The sequence below is a fragment of the Ischnura elegans genome, chromosome X, assembly GCF_921293095.1.
Source record: "Ischnura elegans chromosome X, ioIscEleg1.1, whole genome shotgun sequence".
NCBI classification, from domain to species: domain Eukaryota; kingdom Metazoa; phylum Arthropoda; class Insecta; order Odonata; family Coenagrionidae; genus Ischnura; species Ischnura elegans.
In genome coordinates this window covers 38199391-38217053 of record NC_060259.1, presented here as the reverse complement: position 1 = coordinate 38217053, position 17663 = coordinate 38199391, and the positions used below count along the sequence as shown (strand labels likewise).

General features: G+C 38.7%; 1 protein-coding gene across 3 annotated transcripts in view; it reads left to right on the top strand.

Moving 5' to 3' along the window:
* The window catches only part of LOC124171357 (Down syndrome cell adhesion molecule-like protein Dscam2), a 500071-nt gene that overhangs the window by 280809 nt on the left and 201599 nt on the right, over positions 1–17663 (top strand). For all 3 annotated transcript variants that reach the window (XM_046550521.1, XM_046550522.1, XM_046550520.1), the window contains 2 exons: positions 235–352; positions 13289–13734. In XM_046550521.1, the coding sequence (XP_046406477.1) occupies positions 235–352; positions 13289–13734 (564 nt within the window). The remainder of the gene's footprint in view (positions 1–234; positions 353–13288; positions 13735–17663) is intronic.

Here is a 17663-nt window from a genome sequence, read left to right as displayed (position 1 = left end):
AAATTTTGCTTCAGAAGTTCAGTCAACGAAACCTTTTTTTTTAACAACCATCGCATACGGGTGTAAAATGTGTTTGTATGTGGCGGGGGGGGGGGAGGTAAAAATGTTTCGGTGAAGAGTGTTTGGTTGTGGGTGTTGGAATGTGATGATTTCAGCACGTTCGGGTGTCAAAAACTGATGTCTATTTTTTTTTCTTCCTCCCCCTCTCCCGTGCTTGCCGCACACGGCTCGCAGAGGCCCGAGGCGTGTTGGCTCCGCAGCTGGAAGAGCGCGTGATCCACGTGGAGGCACGGAGGGATGAACTGGTCACGCTGCCATGCTTCGTGACCGGCCACCCACCCCCAGAGTACAGGTAAGCCCTCCGCGCGCAGAGCGGATAATCCCGGGCCGACCGCGGTCTCAAAAGCCTCGCGGCGACCATCCAAGCCTCACCACGTCCAGGCGAGCTGGAAAGCCAAATGTGGAATTCTAATTCGTGGGAAAAATAGAGGATTTTACGGAAAAAAATTGGGAATAGTAAATAAGGAGTCTTTTACATGGTGTCGTGCGTTAAAGTGGCCTTGAATTATTTTTACTCCGGCCCAGTTTTCCAGGATTTTTTGAAACTTTTCTGTGTCGGGTTAAACTGATTTCAAATTGGAGCAGGTTTTAAATCTCTCACTGATTGGGAATAGAGCAATAATAAATGTGTGATTCGGTGGAGTAATTTTTGTTGCTTTGCTGAAGCCAAGGGAAAAATTATATCGTCTACTAATGGATGAGAGTAAAATAGATAGTCTCTCTGAGAACATCGTTCCACATGTATGTGTTGGAGTGATGATATTGGCAGAGTAAAATATTGCTCTGGAAAAAAACAAGGCTAAAAGTAAAACTTTCCTCTTGAGGAAATTTGTGTCACGAACGATTTTCTAACTTTCCTCTCTCAGTTTTTGTTCTTTGATGATTAAGTCATGTATTACATTTTCTATTACGTTTTACAGAATTTTTAAGCTTAAAATTTTTAACCACTAGTTGTTATCGCGAAACCGAAAATTGGAGATAATTAGCCATAAAAGACAATAAGTCCTTTAAAGTGCAGAAAAATTCATTCCAAATAATAACTCAGCTTATAGCTAGATGAAATTTTCCAATAAATTCCATGAATCCTTTCTCTTTTAGGGTGGTCACGGTTTTGACCAGCGGAATTTCCCCGCAATTTTCCAGCAGAGGCTATTTTCAATACCACAATGTCACCATATTTGCATATTTTCCACCCTCTCACGTCTGAACTATTCTCTGTCATATCCGCCTGCTAACCGCATTGCATATACCGGCATATGCAAATACATATATTCTATTGGCTGAAATATTTCACCATCATGAAAAAGATTTTCAGAGAAATTCAGTAGCGGATTTTCCTCGCTTAAACTATTTAAAACAATTGTTTGCAGGAGCTTGCGTATAATTTCAATACAAGGTGGAAGAATGGGGTGTTTTGATGGACATACTTTTATTATATCTTTATTGTTAGCGGATATAATCATGAATTTCCTCTGACCCTCAATTGGTTTCATGAAATATGATACTACCTATCTCAAGTGAGGTTTCCTCTCCACATATGTATCTACATGATTTGCCTTTCTGTATAATTCGCTAAGCATAACCCGGAAATTTTGTGCAAATATTGTCCATAAATAAGGAAATATAATCTTTGACAATACATCTCAGGTTTCCAAATTTAAACCACCATTTTTCACTATCAAAGCTAATTTCATTGACAATGCTTTTTATATTGTCAGAATTAATAACTTAACGTGGGCATATTTACTCCCCACTCTTTCACTGAGTAAATTGGAGTTAAATGCAATTATGAGAGCAAGGATGGCGTATGTATTCTGGAGTCATTAATTAAAGGTTATATCTACGGTGGACGTATCCCCAAAAAATGAATAAAATTTGTGATTTATAAAATTTATTAGTGCTGCGGGTATATTTACTACGACCGAGTATTTGTGCCGTAAGATTGGAATTGTTGCCCCCATTCGGCAAGTGAATAAATGTAGCTTGATTTGTAGTTTTGTGTTCTTCAATTCAGGGGCAAATTTTTACGAATTAAAAGTTACATAAATGTCAACATCACTGGTTAACAGCTCTGAGATTGTTTTGACTTTGCTCTCCATACAGATTTCCTTCATGAATCCTTAGTTATTCGCTTAAAAATCCTCATTCATCACCTTTTCATTATAAGATTGCTCCAAATTAATAGCAAGGTTTTAACACTTTATATTATTTATTTCACTAGACCTCCGTTTATAAATGACGCATAAAATGAAGGAGCGGATCAAACATTCTTACATAAATGACTAAAAATGTTCAAAATGAGTATCATTATTCATACGGCACACGTATATACGATATGCGAGTTCTTCCCAAACATTGACATCAGTGTCTCTCGAGTAATTGTTGCGATAGCTGAATTGATCTTTTTTCTTAATTTTGGGAAGGTCAGCTGAAAGTGGAAGCACACATTATGAACCCCTAAAGGTAGAAATCACTCGGCGTTAAGTCGGGTGACCTTGGAGGCCGTGGAAAACCATACTCTATCATTACACCCATCGCGGCCGATATAGCGCTCGGATGTAGTGACGTTCAGCCAATCGGATGCTACCTTATGCCACTGAGGCGGCTCACCATCTTGCTGAAAAATGAAGCTCACTGGTTCATCAAATTTCAACTGAGAGAAAAGCCATAGCTGTAGCGTATCATAATAAGAGGAACCAATTGATATTGCTTCAAGAAAAATAAAGGTGCATAAACTGCCAGGATACGAGACAAAAAACATCCAGGCGAGTGTTGTTGCACATTTATCATCGTGTGAGGATGTCTTAGCCCCATTTTCGTCCATTAGGTTTAAATGTTCGCTGAGGTAAAAGGTCGATCCATCACAGAAGACGACATGGTCCATAAAATCTTCATCGTCACGCAAAACATTTCGTCAGCTAAGTTGGCACGGTAACCATGTTTTTAAGGCTAAAAAGCCTGTGACAACTGCAAACGTTAATGACGTAGTTGTAAGCATCTCTTTAAAACTCTCCAAGTAGTCGTTACTGGAACTGCTAATTCACGACTTACCTTTACAACGGATTTCTATTGGCCACATGGTCGTTCCGTATTCTTCCCTTTACAATGACAGCCAGTATCTTCAAACTAATGATGCCATCTACGGATGTTATTATCACCTGGAGGATCAAAAGCGAACCATACGAACGAATACATGTTGTACATTATCAACAAATTCCGATTTTTCAAACTTTAAAACACAAGAAGCTGCCTTTTAGTCGTTGCCTTTACTACTAGCGCTTTCTTATGGAATGCGGCGGAAAAATTGCGTGCACGTGCAAATTGTTAAGGTCATTTTACACGGTGCACGTAATTACACAAGTTAAAACTGTGTTCATTTCTCACTATGGCGTGTAATTAAATTAATGAAATCAGAACAGGGGCTATATTTTCATCTCACGTCCATGCATTCCCCCATCGAAATTCACCACTCAAGGGAAACTGGGGTGATGGCGGTCACCTAAGGAAAACTGAGTATAAAACTTCACTTTATTTGAAATTTAGAACGCAATCATGTGGAGTCGCCTTCATATAGCATACTTTACCTATTGCAGACGTTAATTGAGCCCTAATTAAGCTTACCTATGGCAGTCGGTAATCTCATGTTCTACTAAATGATTTTGAATTAAGAAATATGAAGAGTTTCGATGAAATAAACACGCTAAACTGAAATGTTTGTGCTTATTTTATTACATAATTCTGCATTTATGAAATTACAAAAAGTAATTGAAATTATGGACTTATTATGAAGTCAATGATTTAAAAAACATCATTCCATGTTAAAAAGGGCCTGAAAACTATAAAGGCACTGCAAATATGTTTTGTAGCCATTTTTGTTTCTTTATTGTTATATTAATTGTTTTTTCTGAGAATTCAAGTGCATTTTTTATTAATATCAGTGCAGTGATACCGTATTACGAAATATTCGATAAAGTTTTTACGTGATCAGCTAGAGCTGCTTCTTGTGCAGGAGGGAAGGCACACTTCCTGCCTAAGCTTGGATCAGAATCAGTTCCATTCTTCATTCTGTCTTGCAACGTGCCGATGGTATTTTAAATTTTTTCCCAGCCAATCTAATCGATAATCCCCAGTAATGGTTGCCTTACGTCTTCTGCAGTCCATTTAGCTTTATATGTTTTTCTTTATGTATTTTCTGGGAATCTGAAGCATTGAATGAAAATATGAGTACTAATGGGGTAATGCTGCTCAGTTTCCAAAGCAACCGCCATTTCCCCAACCGCATGTTTTCATTTATCGGCAAAAATAATAGATATAAGTCCTTTAAAAATTAATAAAAAGCGACGTGATAGAGCAATATGGCTTACCTTGTTATTGCGAGATCAACGTCGTCCAACGACATGTAAACAGTAAAAGCTGATAGTGGATTAAACTATCGTCTTCCTTGTGAGGGGAAACGTCAAAACAAAGAAACTTACAAAAGAAACTCTGACAAAACAGTCAATTTATGACTGGCAAGATGGCGAGTACTCCAGTAGTATATCCTTTAACTGTCGTGAGTATTCAGCAGCAATGAGTTTAACTCTACGTTATCCACATTACGAGAAATCATAGTGACCACCATTGCCCCAATCTCCCCTACATGACGCAGTTTCGACTGCACCTTCGTGCTTACGTCATAATATGCAAATACGCGCCCCGTTTAACACGGTCTTTAAGGATGATCGAGTAGTACTGTTTGATTTCGATCGAAGTATCGAGATGGAGTGTAACTACACATTAAATATCGAGTCAAATCAAGTCGAGTCGTATGAAATCTGGTAATTTCTGGACCAGGCAGCATGTTAATGCAGAGCTCGATTGCTCGGTAACTGAAGCTATTCGACTCGCCATTCTTAAAGCACTCGAGTAGAGTAACAACTTCTCGAATAGACTCAAATTTTTATGTACACAGAAATCCCTACGCAATGCTGCCAACAAAGAAAACTGTTTGCTTTAAAACCATGCAATTAATTTTGAAACAGCCGATATTTCGCTCGCGGACAAGTAATAACAATGATGAATGTTAACAAACTAAATTTCAACTTAGACTGGGAAAACTGGGAACAAACGCACATTTGGATTCATAAAATATGTTTTTACAATTCTATCATGGGAATAGCATCTAGCGGATCTTTAGTCCCCTTGCAAATTAACTCGCATGATTTACGTAATGTATACTATGTAAAATGACAACTATTTGCAGCTACATTTTCAAAAAAAGTTTTATTTTCATTCTTAATGCAGACTGAATGTTATTAAATTTTATAATTATTTTTGATTCTTGACGGTTTTCTTCGCTTATTTTTTCACGAACGAGTATTTGTATCAAAAGTTAGTTATCGTACTTGGAGAAGAAAACTCTGCGTCTAGTTCAATATTTGGTGTACATATATGCACATTTTAGGAATCAAATGAATAACCTTTCTGTACTCGCGACCTTCAGTCTGCAATGTTAATCATATGTCCAGATATTGAGTACCGGTTGGTCGGTCGTGGTAAACTTAAAAAATTATTGCCATTGCTCCGTTTAACTTTTCATAAAAATGCATGGCTAATAACCACACAAATTACTGATTGAATCCAAGTAATTAATATTTCATGACGTATACAATTCCCTTGACCTCTCATTACGAGCGGCTCGTCATATCATGTTTTTTCGCTACAAAGGAATCAGGTTTCCAATGCTCGTTGGGAAATTAATTAGTAGGGCAATCCAAGCACCCAGAATAACGTTAAGTCTTCAGAAATTCAGTTGAGCACCTCGTCATTGCTGAACGGACAACATGCCATCATTAAAATGTAGGCTAACATAATGGTAAAGTTCTGCTTACGCTGAATTAAATGCTCCACTGGCATTTCGGAAGCCGAGTCACTCACAACACGAAAGCTTGCTGGCCTGCATGCCATCCAATATCCGCTTGCCATTATGAATTCTGGATGCGACTATTTTAGCTACAAAATGACACCATTAATTTCAAGGACCGTTTCAAATCGTGTGGGAATTTACTTCGTATTTGTAGCCAGTTCTAGTTATTGGAGAGGAAAACCGTACATTAAAGTGAAGAATATATTGTTTCCAATAATTTTCAATTGGCTATCCTATGTAATGCCTGCGATACCGTGAAATTTTATGCTTTCGGATGACGCAATGGTTAACTACGATACCTACTGTAGAAAGGTTTTCATTTATTATGCATATCGTATACTTAGGGCTGAAACAATGGTGCGTACGAAGTTGACAGATATTTGAACAAATTTAAGTTGTCTAGGATAAACTTCTAGGATAAAAGGGCAGCTTTGGTTACTTTGCGTTAGAAATCAATTTCGCACCAAGAATAGTTCACGAAAGATGTTTCGTGGAGGAGAGTTGCTATTAGTTTATTTTATTTCTTATTCGGATGTATTTTCATGGCTTACTTAGTAAATTCTAATTCAGTTAATATAGTGAGACATTTTATACATTTCATCGTACTTAGTATTTGTAGGTAATTTCAACGGCTCACCTCCTGGACACTAAATTTTATTTGTATGGTTATATTTACTCTGATATAAGCCTCTAATCATTTTTTTAAAGTTAGAAAAAAGAGTTCGCCACTGATTTTATAAACTTTTTTATTCTCAAGCATTGACTGGCAGCATCTATATTGGAGAATAGGCGTATAGGATTATAGCTCAATTCAAATTTACCCGTAGACTTTCTAAATCTTAGACGACGCCTTCGATGCATATGCAATCATTCTAAGTATTGCAATCCTAGGAATGGTATACTGTTACCCTCCAATTGTCCCAATCCCAGCCCAGTTATTTTATCTTCCTGATGCTCTTTTTCCCCGTATCTATCTTGATCTGTCCCAGGGACTTGCCCTTTGGTCTTCCTCTGGGGACTTTTTCAATAAAAATCCTCCCATTTTGTTTCCTACGTAACTGTTGTAAGTGGACAATCAACTCTGTTCTTCTTTGTCGTTTAGTGATTCACCGTGCCTTTTCTTCTCCCATTCTTCTACACGCATCGTTTCTCAACCTATCCATCCATTTTATATTCAGCATCATCCTCCAACGCCAGGTTTTCAAGGCCTCTATTCTATTCTGATCAGTGGTGCTATTCGTATTTTGCAATGAATGTCATTTTAAAGCATATTTACCTTGTTAACAAAAAATAAGTTACTAGTCCAATTCTAAGTGTGAAATATTTAAAATTTCTCTTTGGTAATGGCGTAAGATCTTTTATTTTTGAAAAAAAATATTATGATGGAAAGAAAGTTTTACTTTCTGAGGTTGAGATTCATCTTACCCCAATGGAGGACTTAGGTGCAACTTTGTGCGTGATTCACTCCCAGAAAAGTTACTGCCCTGCAACTGTTCTGGGAGTCAATTTTCTGTAAGACGGTTTTCTTGGGTAAGAGTTGTATCATCGAGTTAAGGTTTGAGACTTTCATTGCCAGCAATGAAATTAATCATATGCTATCGATGAATTTGAATGCCATGAGTGTTAAGCCGCAGTGGCAGATTGAGTTTTCCGCGACGTCTTCCTTCCGAAGAGTTGGCGGAAGGGTCTACGAGGAGTTTAATTGTTCAATGAGGCTCGGGATTTGATATCTTCGCTGGGACGCCAAGTTGGCCATAATGCCTACAGTGTACTTCCATTCCCTCCGTTCTTTTACTTCATCTCTTCCACACTTTCTACAACTCTTGTTCAGCGCCTTCGAAGCAGGAATGGCAAATGTTTCAACGGAGTGAAACGAAAATATGAGGCCCTGGTTTAGTTTCATTTCCGCACGAAATTAAAATTACCAAGGAGTTTAGTTTCGACCCGGAACAAAACGTTACTCCCGGGAACGAAACTAAATTAATTGAAACTTCGCTACTCATTGTTAAGTTTCGATTCCAGAAGTTGAGTGAAGAGGGGGAAAAGGGACCCATTACGTGTGAAATACGCGTAAAGAGGTTGAAACATAGAGCTTAAAAATCGAATGGCCAGTTTGCGTTCACCGTTCTGCTGTCTCTACTTCATTCAACTTAAGTTTACTTTCGACCCGAGGTAGCTCTGACTCCGACTTCGTTTTGACCCCGAGTTTACCTCCCCGGGTTTTAATCTATATCGTTTCGTTTCTACATTTCGCTCCCGGGAACGAACAACTGAAATTTTACTGGTTTTGAATTTCGTTTCGTTTCCCTGCTTTCCCTGCTTCTAAGACGTGCAGTCTCCCGAGGACTATACAGTCAATATTACGATAAACTCCTCAACTTAAAACCGTTCAAGTTATAACCATTAATAATATATAGTGGTATTCATCAACTTACTATGTAACCGAAAGAAATAAAAGTCAAGTTCGAAAAAACTTGGGAAGAGTGGTAGCCTAATTGGTGGAGCGCATGGCTGCTGATAGAGTAATCTCGGGTTCAGATCCCGGATCCTTCCCTTCCGTCCCGGAAGCCTTCGGACATACCAAACAAAGTCACTCGAAGTGGGAGGTGGCTCAGGGAAAAGAACTGCCTCCGTAATCTGAATTGGAACTGGCCCCCATTCACTTAACTCACGCAATATTCACGCCCTCCAGGTTCGGTACACTCTTTGACCGAAAGAAATAAAGGAAAATTCTGACATAACTTAAAATGAATCATCTTGAGTATTACTGGCTTCGATTGTAAGCGTTGGCGTCGAGGGCATGAAGATTCCTTTCATGCGTATATTTTGGAAAGTTTATGGGAAGGTTGAAGAGCGAATGCTGATATCTCTTAATCAAATAAAAAGTTAGAGTGGGAACCTTTAATCCAAAATAGAGAAACAAATCTGCAAATTACTTTGAGTAAAAAAAATTATTGCACTTTTCATATAAATCTCACCGTAGTATCACCATTTTTTTAAAATGAAATATAGTATTCATATATTTGAACTATATCCTAATTATTCAGTTCTAGACAAATTATTAGTTAGCTACATAGATGCTACTGCAAGAACATTAATCAAAATTTGCAAGTTCTGGTGAAATTAGAGTCCACATCAGAAGAATCTTCATCCGCAGGGAAGAAAGTATAATCATCTCGTGGAATGTTACACGGGATTTCCACCGAGTCAGGTTCTCCAACTCCATCTCGGCCGACGTTTCGATGGGCGAGTTGTTCATCGTCTTCAGGGCATGAAGACGATGGACAACTCGCCCATCGAAACGTTGGCCGAGATGGAGTTGGAGAACCTGACCCGGTGGAAATCCCGTGTAACCTTCCACAATTCTATACGCCGGGAAGGCCTACGATCATATAATCATCTCCATATAGGCAGGTGATTTCTAATTTTAATGGTACATATTTCTATTTTTGCTTACATTAGAACATTAATCTATCACTCCCTGTTTGGTGAGGAATTATTTTCTGGGAAAGATGAGGTAAGAAACTTGTTTTCGCCTCTTTTCCTCGTCTTTATTTCTCCTTATTTCCCAGGGGCACACCAGAACTCGTCAGATTGGGTGAAACACTGAGACGAGGGGGAAGTTAATCACCTCTACGAGTTCTTCCTCATGAAGGGAATGGCTGAATGGCTTGAGATAAATGGGGAATTATTTTTTTCCTGTTCATATTATTTGGTCACACGGCAAATGACAGGGAGTGAAAAGAAACATTTTCTTGTCTCTGAATTGCAATTAAGTTTATCCTTTAATTTTAGAGTTGATAGCGCGCCCAGTAGTTCTTTTTTTATTACAATTTTTGTATGATCTTAAATCTATACGTCGTTCGACGGATACAATTCTGTGAACTATCGGTTAAAAGTGAGTTTTTCTCCAAAGTTGGGAGTATTGTGTACAGATGATTACGAAGGGAGCATACGATACATTACACTAGAATTCGATGACCGATTCGTTTTCGGAATTTAATGTTTACGTTAAGCTCAATGTTTAAACATTGGGCATTTTAACGTAAACCGAGTTGCCATGTCATTCAACCCGTTGTCACTAACATGAGTGAAGTTATAGATTTTTCATCACTAAGATGTGCAAGTCAAATATCAAGTTTTGAAAAAAATTCGCATTTACAATATCTAGTTAGCGCTAACCATAAGGAGATACAGCCTTCACCTTAACACGGTGGTGGTTGAAAAATCTGGTTAGCTTGAAGTCTGAGTAATACAGAAGCTAACGAGAACTTTCAACAACCTCAATTTTAACGCTGTATTATATTATATCAATAAGATTCGCGCTGGTCTTACATTATAAAACCGGCCTTAAGTAGGAATTGACGGCATTAATATAAACCTGAATGGAAATATGGCCTACGACTAAAAATAAAATAGTTAGTTCCTCTATTATCCAAGACGAATATTTCAAATGTAGTTATGTGCTGCACTTAGACAGAAGTAAATTCTGACAATCATTTTCTTGTTAACGATTGCAATTGAAGTATTGCTTGAATCAGTCTAGGAGTATCATTCTAGGTCCAAGTTTGGTTAAGGGTGGTGAGATATCGCGGGCGAGATAGGTACGTACTCAGTGTCCACGTGATTCATCTCGTGAGGGGGGTGTCAAGGATGATGTGGCTTTAGATTCCTCCCGACGCGACTGACAGAATACGGCCTTTAAGCTACCCTTGTCATAGCATTTGACTAAGTTTGGCGCTTTCACTGCGAAATCAGAGCGGTGGTATGATTTTAACCGAAGTCTTTAGAACTAAGAGGGAACAAGCTAGCCACAACTTCATCTAGATCACTCTAACCTAATATGCCTGAGTTGGACGGGCATAAGAAGTCTCAATGTGATGACGACACAAAGTTTTTTCATTCATGAATTTAGGTTTACCTAAATAACCCAAAAATTCATCGATCCCAAGCGTATTAATAACTAAAATATATATGTACCGCATGGGGTTGAGTACGTGTATTGACTGGAAAAAATCACCTGATAGCAATAAGTATAAAATGACGGCTTAGTAATTAAAAAAATTCAAATACAAATTTTGTGAACAAATTACTCCCTTCTCGGTGCTCAATTTTCCACTTACGCGCCTAAAATTTTTCAGAGATTCCCGTATCATGAGAATACAAATGAACGCCAAGAAACTTATGATATATTTCGAAAGAGCACACTGAAGTATTATTGAAGAGTTAATTTGCTGCTATTTTTCGAATTAAAGAACTATTTGTATTCCTTTCAATATTTTATTAAAAATGTGAATTGTACAACATATTTATGAAGATTGGGTTAACACTTTCATAGCTCGTCATACTTACATACAGCTGTATGTACAGTCCTCAGCTGTAATCCTGCAACTTTTCTCGGTCTGTTACACGAGTTTTAATGGCCATTGCTTCATCTACGGAAATGAGGAAGCTAACAATCTGAGGAGTTCAAACAGCGTATCGTTGAGGAAATATGGTGGGACGAACGGGTAAACATAGACGTTTAATTCTAATTGAAAGCATCAATGCTCATTTGTCTGATTTTGTCAGTAAGTATCGTAGCTTGTTTTACCTTTCCCCCCTCCAATGCAACATAGAAAAGCCGGCTGCGATTTTGACGAAGGAAGTTGCTCCTTACACGAGTTTATGTAATATATTCTTTTTTAATTTTCTTTCGTTGGTCAATAATCTGGGAGGGAATATTTTCCTCTCGTCTATGATTAATACCAATGAAAACACATATGAAAGACTTTCCCCTTTTTCACAGACCGAAAAAAGTTGCTGAATTACAGCTGTGGACCTTATGTATAGCTGAATGCAAGTATAACGAGCTATGAAAGTGTTAAGCTCGTTTAGAAGTTAAAACTTTCATTATCTTCAAATACCTTCATTCATTCCAAAGAAAAACATTTTGTGTTTTATCCGCCTATTGAGTCAGTCTTTGAGAAATCGGGGATCCTTGCACATGAACGTGGTACGTTAGCTAACAACTCTCCAAATAAGCATGATTTTGCAAAGTGAGGCTAATTCCCCCGTATTTAGTATTGGTAATTCAGGGACGAACCCGAGCTCCAAAAATCTTGCCCAATCACCAATCTGGGGGAGCTCGTGTTTTAGACGAGTGCGTAAAGTGCTGAGCTGCTAATTGAAAGGCCTAGTATTCAAGTCCTGGGTGAAGCCCTAGGGACAAAAAAAATTTGTCGGAGAGTGAGTTGTTACTGGGAAAGAAACTGCACCCCTATATTGAATGAGTTGACAGGCTTGTGGCTTTGCTTTACACATCTGTATCTCTTCCTACGCCCAACTCAGGGGTCGAAAACTTTTTGAGACGGAATAGCAAAAGGCTGCCTAACTTAATGCAACAAGCTCAGCTACATTTTGATGGGTAGTATGTAATTTAACTACCGACAATTAATCATTATAAAAAAACATAAATTTATCTCCTTCCTACATTCGAAGTTTTTACCCTATTTGCAGTTTTTTCGAGTTTTGAAAACAAAATAATACTATTATTACTTTTTGAGTACGGTGAACTGGAAGACTGCAATTTGAAATCAAAAGAGCTGCAGCTTGATATCGAGCAGGCCGTAAGTTACTTACCCCTGATGTAACCTATCAATCAACCCACCATAGCGATACCAATCATAGCGTAGAATAGTATGATCTCGTCGTTTCCCGACAAATGATGTCTTTTAGTTGAAGTCGGCCGACGACCGCGTTAAAGTGTCCATTGATGCCGACGTTTCGGCCTATATATTATGGCCACATTTCTAGCCGCGTCACTAGCCCTGAAGACGAAAATCAACTCGGGTTTTGAAACGTCAACACAACAGTACCAATCAATTTTCAATTGATCCATTGCTTTCGAAGTTAGCAGAGATTTTCGTTGTTTACAACAAGTCCATCAATTTTCGTGGTATAAACATTTTGTATTCTTCAAACTGTTAATAATACATCTGGCCTTCTTTCATCAAAATTTCAAGTTATTGAAACGAAAACTACGGGAATACCAAGCACTCAAAGTTGGGCAACTTGATTGTACGCGCAAAAAACTGTTAATTATTCAAAAAAATAAGTACGGGAAATACTATGGGGAGGAATAAAAAAAAAAGAATAACCCAACATAAAAATAAATTATCCATCGCTTCCTTTTTGTTGCTCTGGAATTTATTCCTTCGCTTAGAAGATAGGACTCCTCAAACTCAGGTGTCTTGCTTTTTTTATAGACATTAGGGTAGTGTGACGGAATGGGTCATTTACATTATTAACTATCATATCCATTTTCCACCCTCCGTGTCGCAGATGGTTCCTGGGCGGCCAGTCCCAGCTCACTCCGGTGCCGGAGGACGAACGCAGATATCCCTTGGGGCCGCTGCTTGTCATTCTTCGGGCGCGGCCAGCCGACTCGGGCCGCTACCTCTGCTCCGCTTCCAACTCTGGCGGTGGGGAGCGGCTGGAGGTGTCGCTGGTCGTCTCTGCACCGCTGTCGGCACGCGTGAACCCGGCGCGGCAAGCGGCCGCCGTGGGCCGCTCCGCCGAGTTCGCTTGCACGGCGTCCGGACACCCTGTGACCACGATCACGTGGGCCAAGGACGGGCAGCCGTTAAGGGAAGGGCCGAGGGTTCACCTCGTGTCCAGGAGTCGCATTCGGGTGGAGTCGGTGCAACGGGAGGACGAGGGCATCTACCAGTGCTTCGTGAAGAATGACCACGATATGGCGCAGGGGAGCGCTGAGTTGCGGCTTGGAGGTGAGTGCTGTTCTTGCATCCATCTTCTTTTATTGTAATTGTGTGACGCCATCTACTTCTGAATATACATACTACCCCGTAAGCAGCCTCAATGGGAGTGTAGCAGATACTGTTAGGATACCAGTCGTTTGCATATATTTTTAAATTTTTATTCTCAAACCACCGAATACAGCTCATATTGGCCACTTTATATCGGGGTATTCAACTACTATAACAATTACTATAACAATTACTACAACACAACGACAAACAACCATGCACTGGACAGGGGAATTCTACTGAGGCGGTACTCGAATCCGCGACCTCTTGTTTGGCAGGCGAGGACGTTACCCCGCCGCCACCGAGGCCGGCAAAAAAGGAATAATTATATAAAAGGAATTGCCAACGACACAACGCTTACAATTTATTATAATCCCCCACCGTGCGGTGGAAAATGGAATTTCCATGCGTATCGATTCGGAAAAAAATTATCTCTTAATTTATCGTTTCTATCGGACCTGGATATTACTGGGATTCTAATATAATGCTCTCTGTGTTGCTCTTAAAGATAACCATTCTTAATTGCTCAAGCAATCTAAGCCTAGCGCGAAGCCTCCGAGTTTTTAGCGACTCCTGACTCAATTCGCTTTGCAGCTGTGCAATGTTGAATTGATTTATGTAAGCCCGTAGCAGTTTTGACGAATCGCGCAGCTTTCCTTTGTCTTTTATCAAATTCACGGATTAAGGCTTGCTGTAATAATTATTATAAAACGTAATGATTATTATTAGTTGTTTAGTAATCATTTACTAAATAGTACAAAGAAGAAGTATAACGGACATAACTGTTTTTTGTAATGATGAGGTCAACTTCTAGGCGGGGCTGCGTACGTGGAAACTGATCTCCGTACATAACCTTTTCGTTTCTCCTCCTCTCTGTCCACTTCACCTTCTCCAGTGCCCACGTTTCCGCACCGTAAAGCGGGTGAAGCTCTTCTCAAGCTTTTTTTTAACTCATACATAACGATCCACTCATGAGCTATTTCTTGTTAATGAACGCCGCATTTGTTGACGCACTAATTCTTTCCCAAAATCCTTTATGATACATCCATTTTTCTCTAAACACAACCCAAGTAGTTTAATTGATCTTTCATCTCGAGTTTCTGTCCAATTTCATCTAGAACCTCACATTCGTAGCTTGTGATACTTAATAAAACCGCATAACTTTGTTTTTCCTGTGATTAATTCTTACACTGCAATCATCGCAACGCCTGTCTGACGCACCCATTATAGCCTGCAACTCTCCTACTACCATTTCAAAAATGTAAGCAGCGTTCAAGAAATTGCTCTTTCACCTGGGTTCAGGCTCTAGATGGGTTAAATTTCCTAAAATGGGATCCCATGTATTCGCTGAATATTGATGTGTCCGAACGAGTGCGAAATAGGACCTCTGTTTTACTTTCTCGTCCAAGAATCTTTGCACAACGCGCTTGACGAATCCTTGTCATCTGGGTGGTGGCGGTAGCGTTGAGACAATGTGAACTACAGCTTAGGTTATTCAACATATGGGAAAGAGTAGAAGGAAAATATCGCTGCGGAATCAGCATCAAATTGCACCTTAGACGAGAGTGCTCAAATTTATGGCAAAGTAACTAAAATCTGCGGTCTAATTGGAAAACCTTCGCTTTTTTAATTATGGTTCATGTTAAATGGACTGATATCAGTTTCATTCTCATGCACGCTCCATTACAAGTATCTTGGTGAATTTTTGTAAAAAAATTACTCATTTACACTCTGACGGAAATTTTAGTTATGATGAGAAACATTTGGATGAATATGTATCATTTAGTTATAGAAAAAAATGAAATTATCTCCTCCTCGAATCTTTTGCATAGAGCAGAGAAAATAGAATAGGTGCTATTAATAATACTCATCACTCACCGTGCACTATAAAATTAAGTTGTTTTGATTAAATTTTAGAAGTTTTCTCATAAATTTGAGAAAATTTAGGCATAAAATACATATTATCTTAATTGTGACCACAAAATTCACTTAAGAGAGGAATTGATCGATACATTAATGTACGCTTTGGTCCACCCATGAAGGTTTTTTTATAATGAAAGGAGGGTTATCCATCATCATGATGGCGGCTTACCTCTGTGTCGCCACCATTCCAAAAGATTTCTCTTTATTTAAAAAAATAGAATTATTGGTCTCTCACTGGTACAATGATTTACTCCTACTCAAAAATGATTTCCCATACAGCACAATGTTCGAAAACATCCTCGTTTGATTTTATCTCTCTTCAATGCTAGTCCTCATCACTTTATTTGCTCGCATTGCTCTACTTTATAAAGGCTATACTTGCTATGCATGAACCACAATGAAAAAGTTAGGGAAAGGCTTTCCAGGAAAGGCTCGAATCAGTTTTTTTATTAATGATCGAGCTATATCGAATCTTTATTGAAATTTTGTAATGAAGCAAATTTTGTATTGTTTCGAAACATATCAAATATAGCAAAAAATGATTAGTGATTTATATTGGAATTTTTCAAAAATAATACGTGAACAGATGCGGGTCGAATTTCCTGGAAACTTTGACCTCAGCTAAGGTACTCACTGAGCTGGGAGGGAATATTTCCTGTTCTGTATCATTAATACAAATGAAAATGCACATGAAAGATCTTTTTCCGGTTGCCTCGCAAATGCCTTCATTCATACCGATGGAAATTGTTTTGCGTGTTTTGTCCGCCCGTTGAGTAACTCTTTGAGGATATAAGGTACTTTGCAGCTCGTATGCAGTTTTTTAGCTAACGACTATCTAAATTAGCATACTTTTGGCAAAGTGAAGCCAATTCCTCCACATTAAGTAGTTGAGACTGAAGAATATGTCTACGTAATGAACAGTATGACCAGAGAGACCAAACATTATTTCTTTCATTCCTCGTCCGTGAAAGGATTTTTTTTCCTGTCAAGTATATTCTCAAAAATTTATCACATGTACTGAGCCTCTTGTGATACCTTGGCTCTAACAGCTTCTCCAACATTGTATCATATTATCTTTTGCCTATATATTATACGACCATCGATATCACTAGCTTATTGATACCGATATTATTGCCATTTATCTGCAAAAGAACTGTATTGGAACCTGCTGGATATCTGGCTTTGCATTTTGATTTTAAAGTACCATGCCTCAAACATTTCATGAACGTTTATGCCCCTAGTGGTTTTCATCAGTAGTGTGGTTCTTAGATAGATTGATATCGTTTGCGCTGACGTGAAAATTTAGGTCATGCCGAAGTTTCATTTTGATTCATTATTACTCTTCTAATCATTACTATTTATCATCACACTTTAGTTGACATGGATTACTGCTGGAACTGTTTGTTAGGAAATGAATAATACCCATTAAAAAGCAGAATATGGGGTTTTGTTGGGTAATATTCGAAAATTCAAAGGTTTTGTCAGCCTCTGATAACGCGAATTATACAGGCAGGAGTCGAAATGTCCTTTGATCTCCGCATCGTTTCACGAGGTTCAGATCACTTTTACGCTACTTCTCAACTTCTTTAACTACAAGAATATCGGGAATTTATGCGTGGGCAATGTTTTTGAAATATTTTTCATAGCTAGGTAGCTGTCGTCAGTACTCTGAGGCGCCATCACTGCAGATCGTGGGAGGAAGTGGAAATGAAAAAAAGGCTGCCAACACAGTCATATCTTTTCGTCGCTCACGGAGTTGCATGATCAGTCACTGATTCTAATCGCCCTCGTTTATCATCATCCTCATTGGTTATCAGCCCCTTTAACATTGTTCGGTAAACTTCTTATTCGTATTTGCCGCCGAGTGGTGCATTTTGTTTTACTTTTGTTTTTTTGGTGTGTGTTCGCCGTAAGAGGGCAAGAGGTTCTCTTTTTTTTATCCTCGAGACCACGAATATTACAAAAAA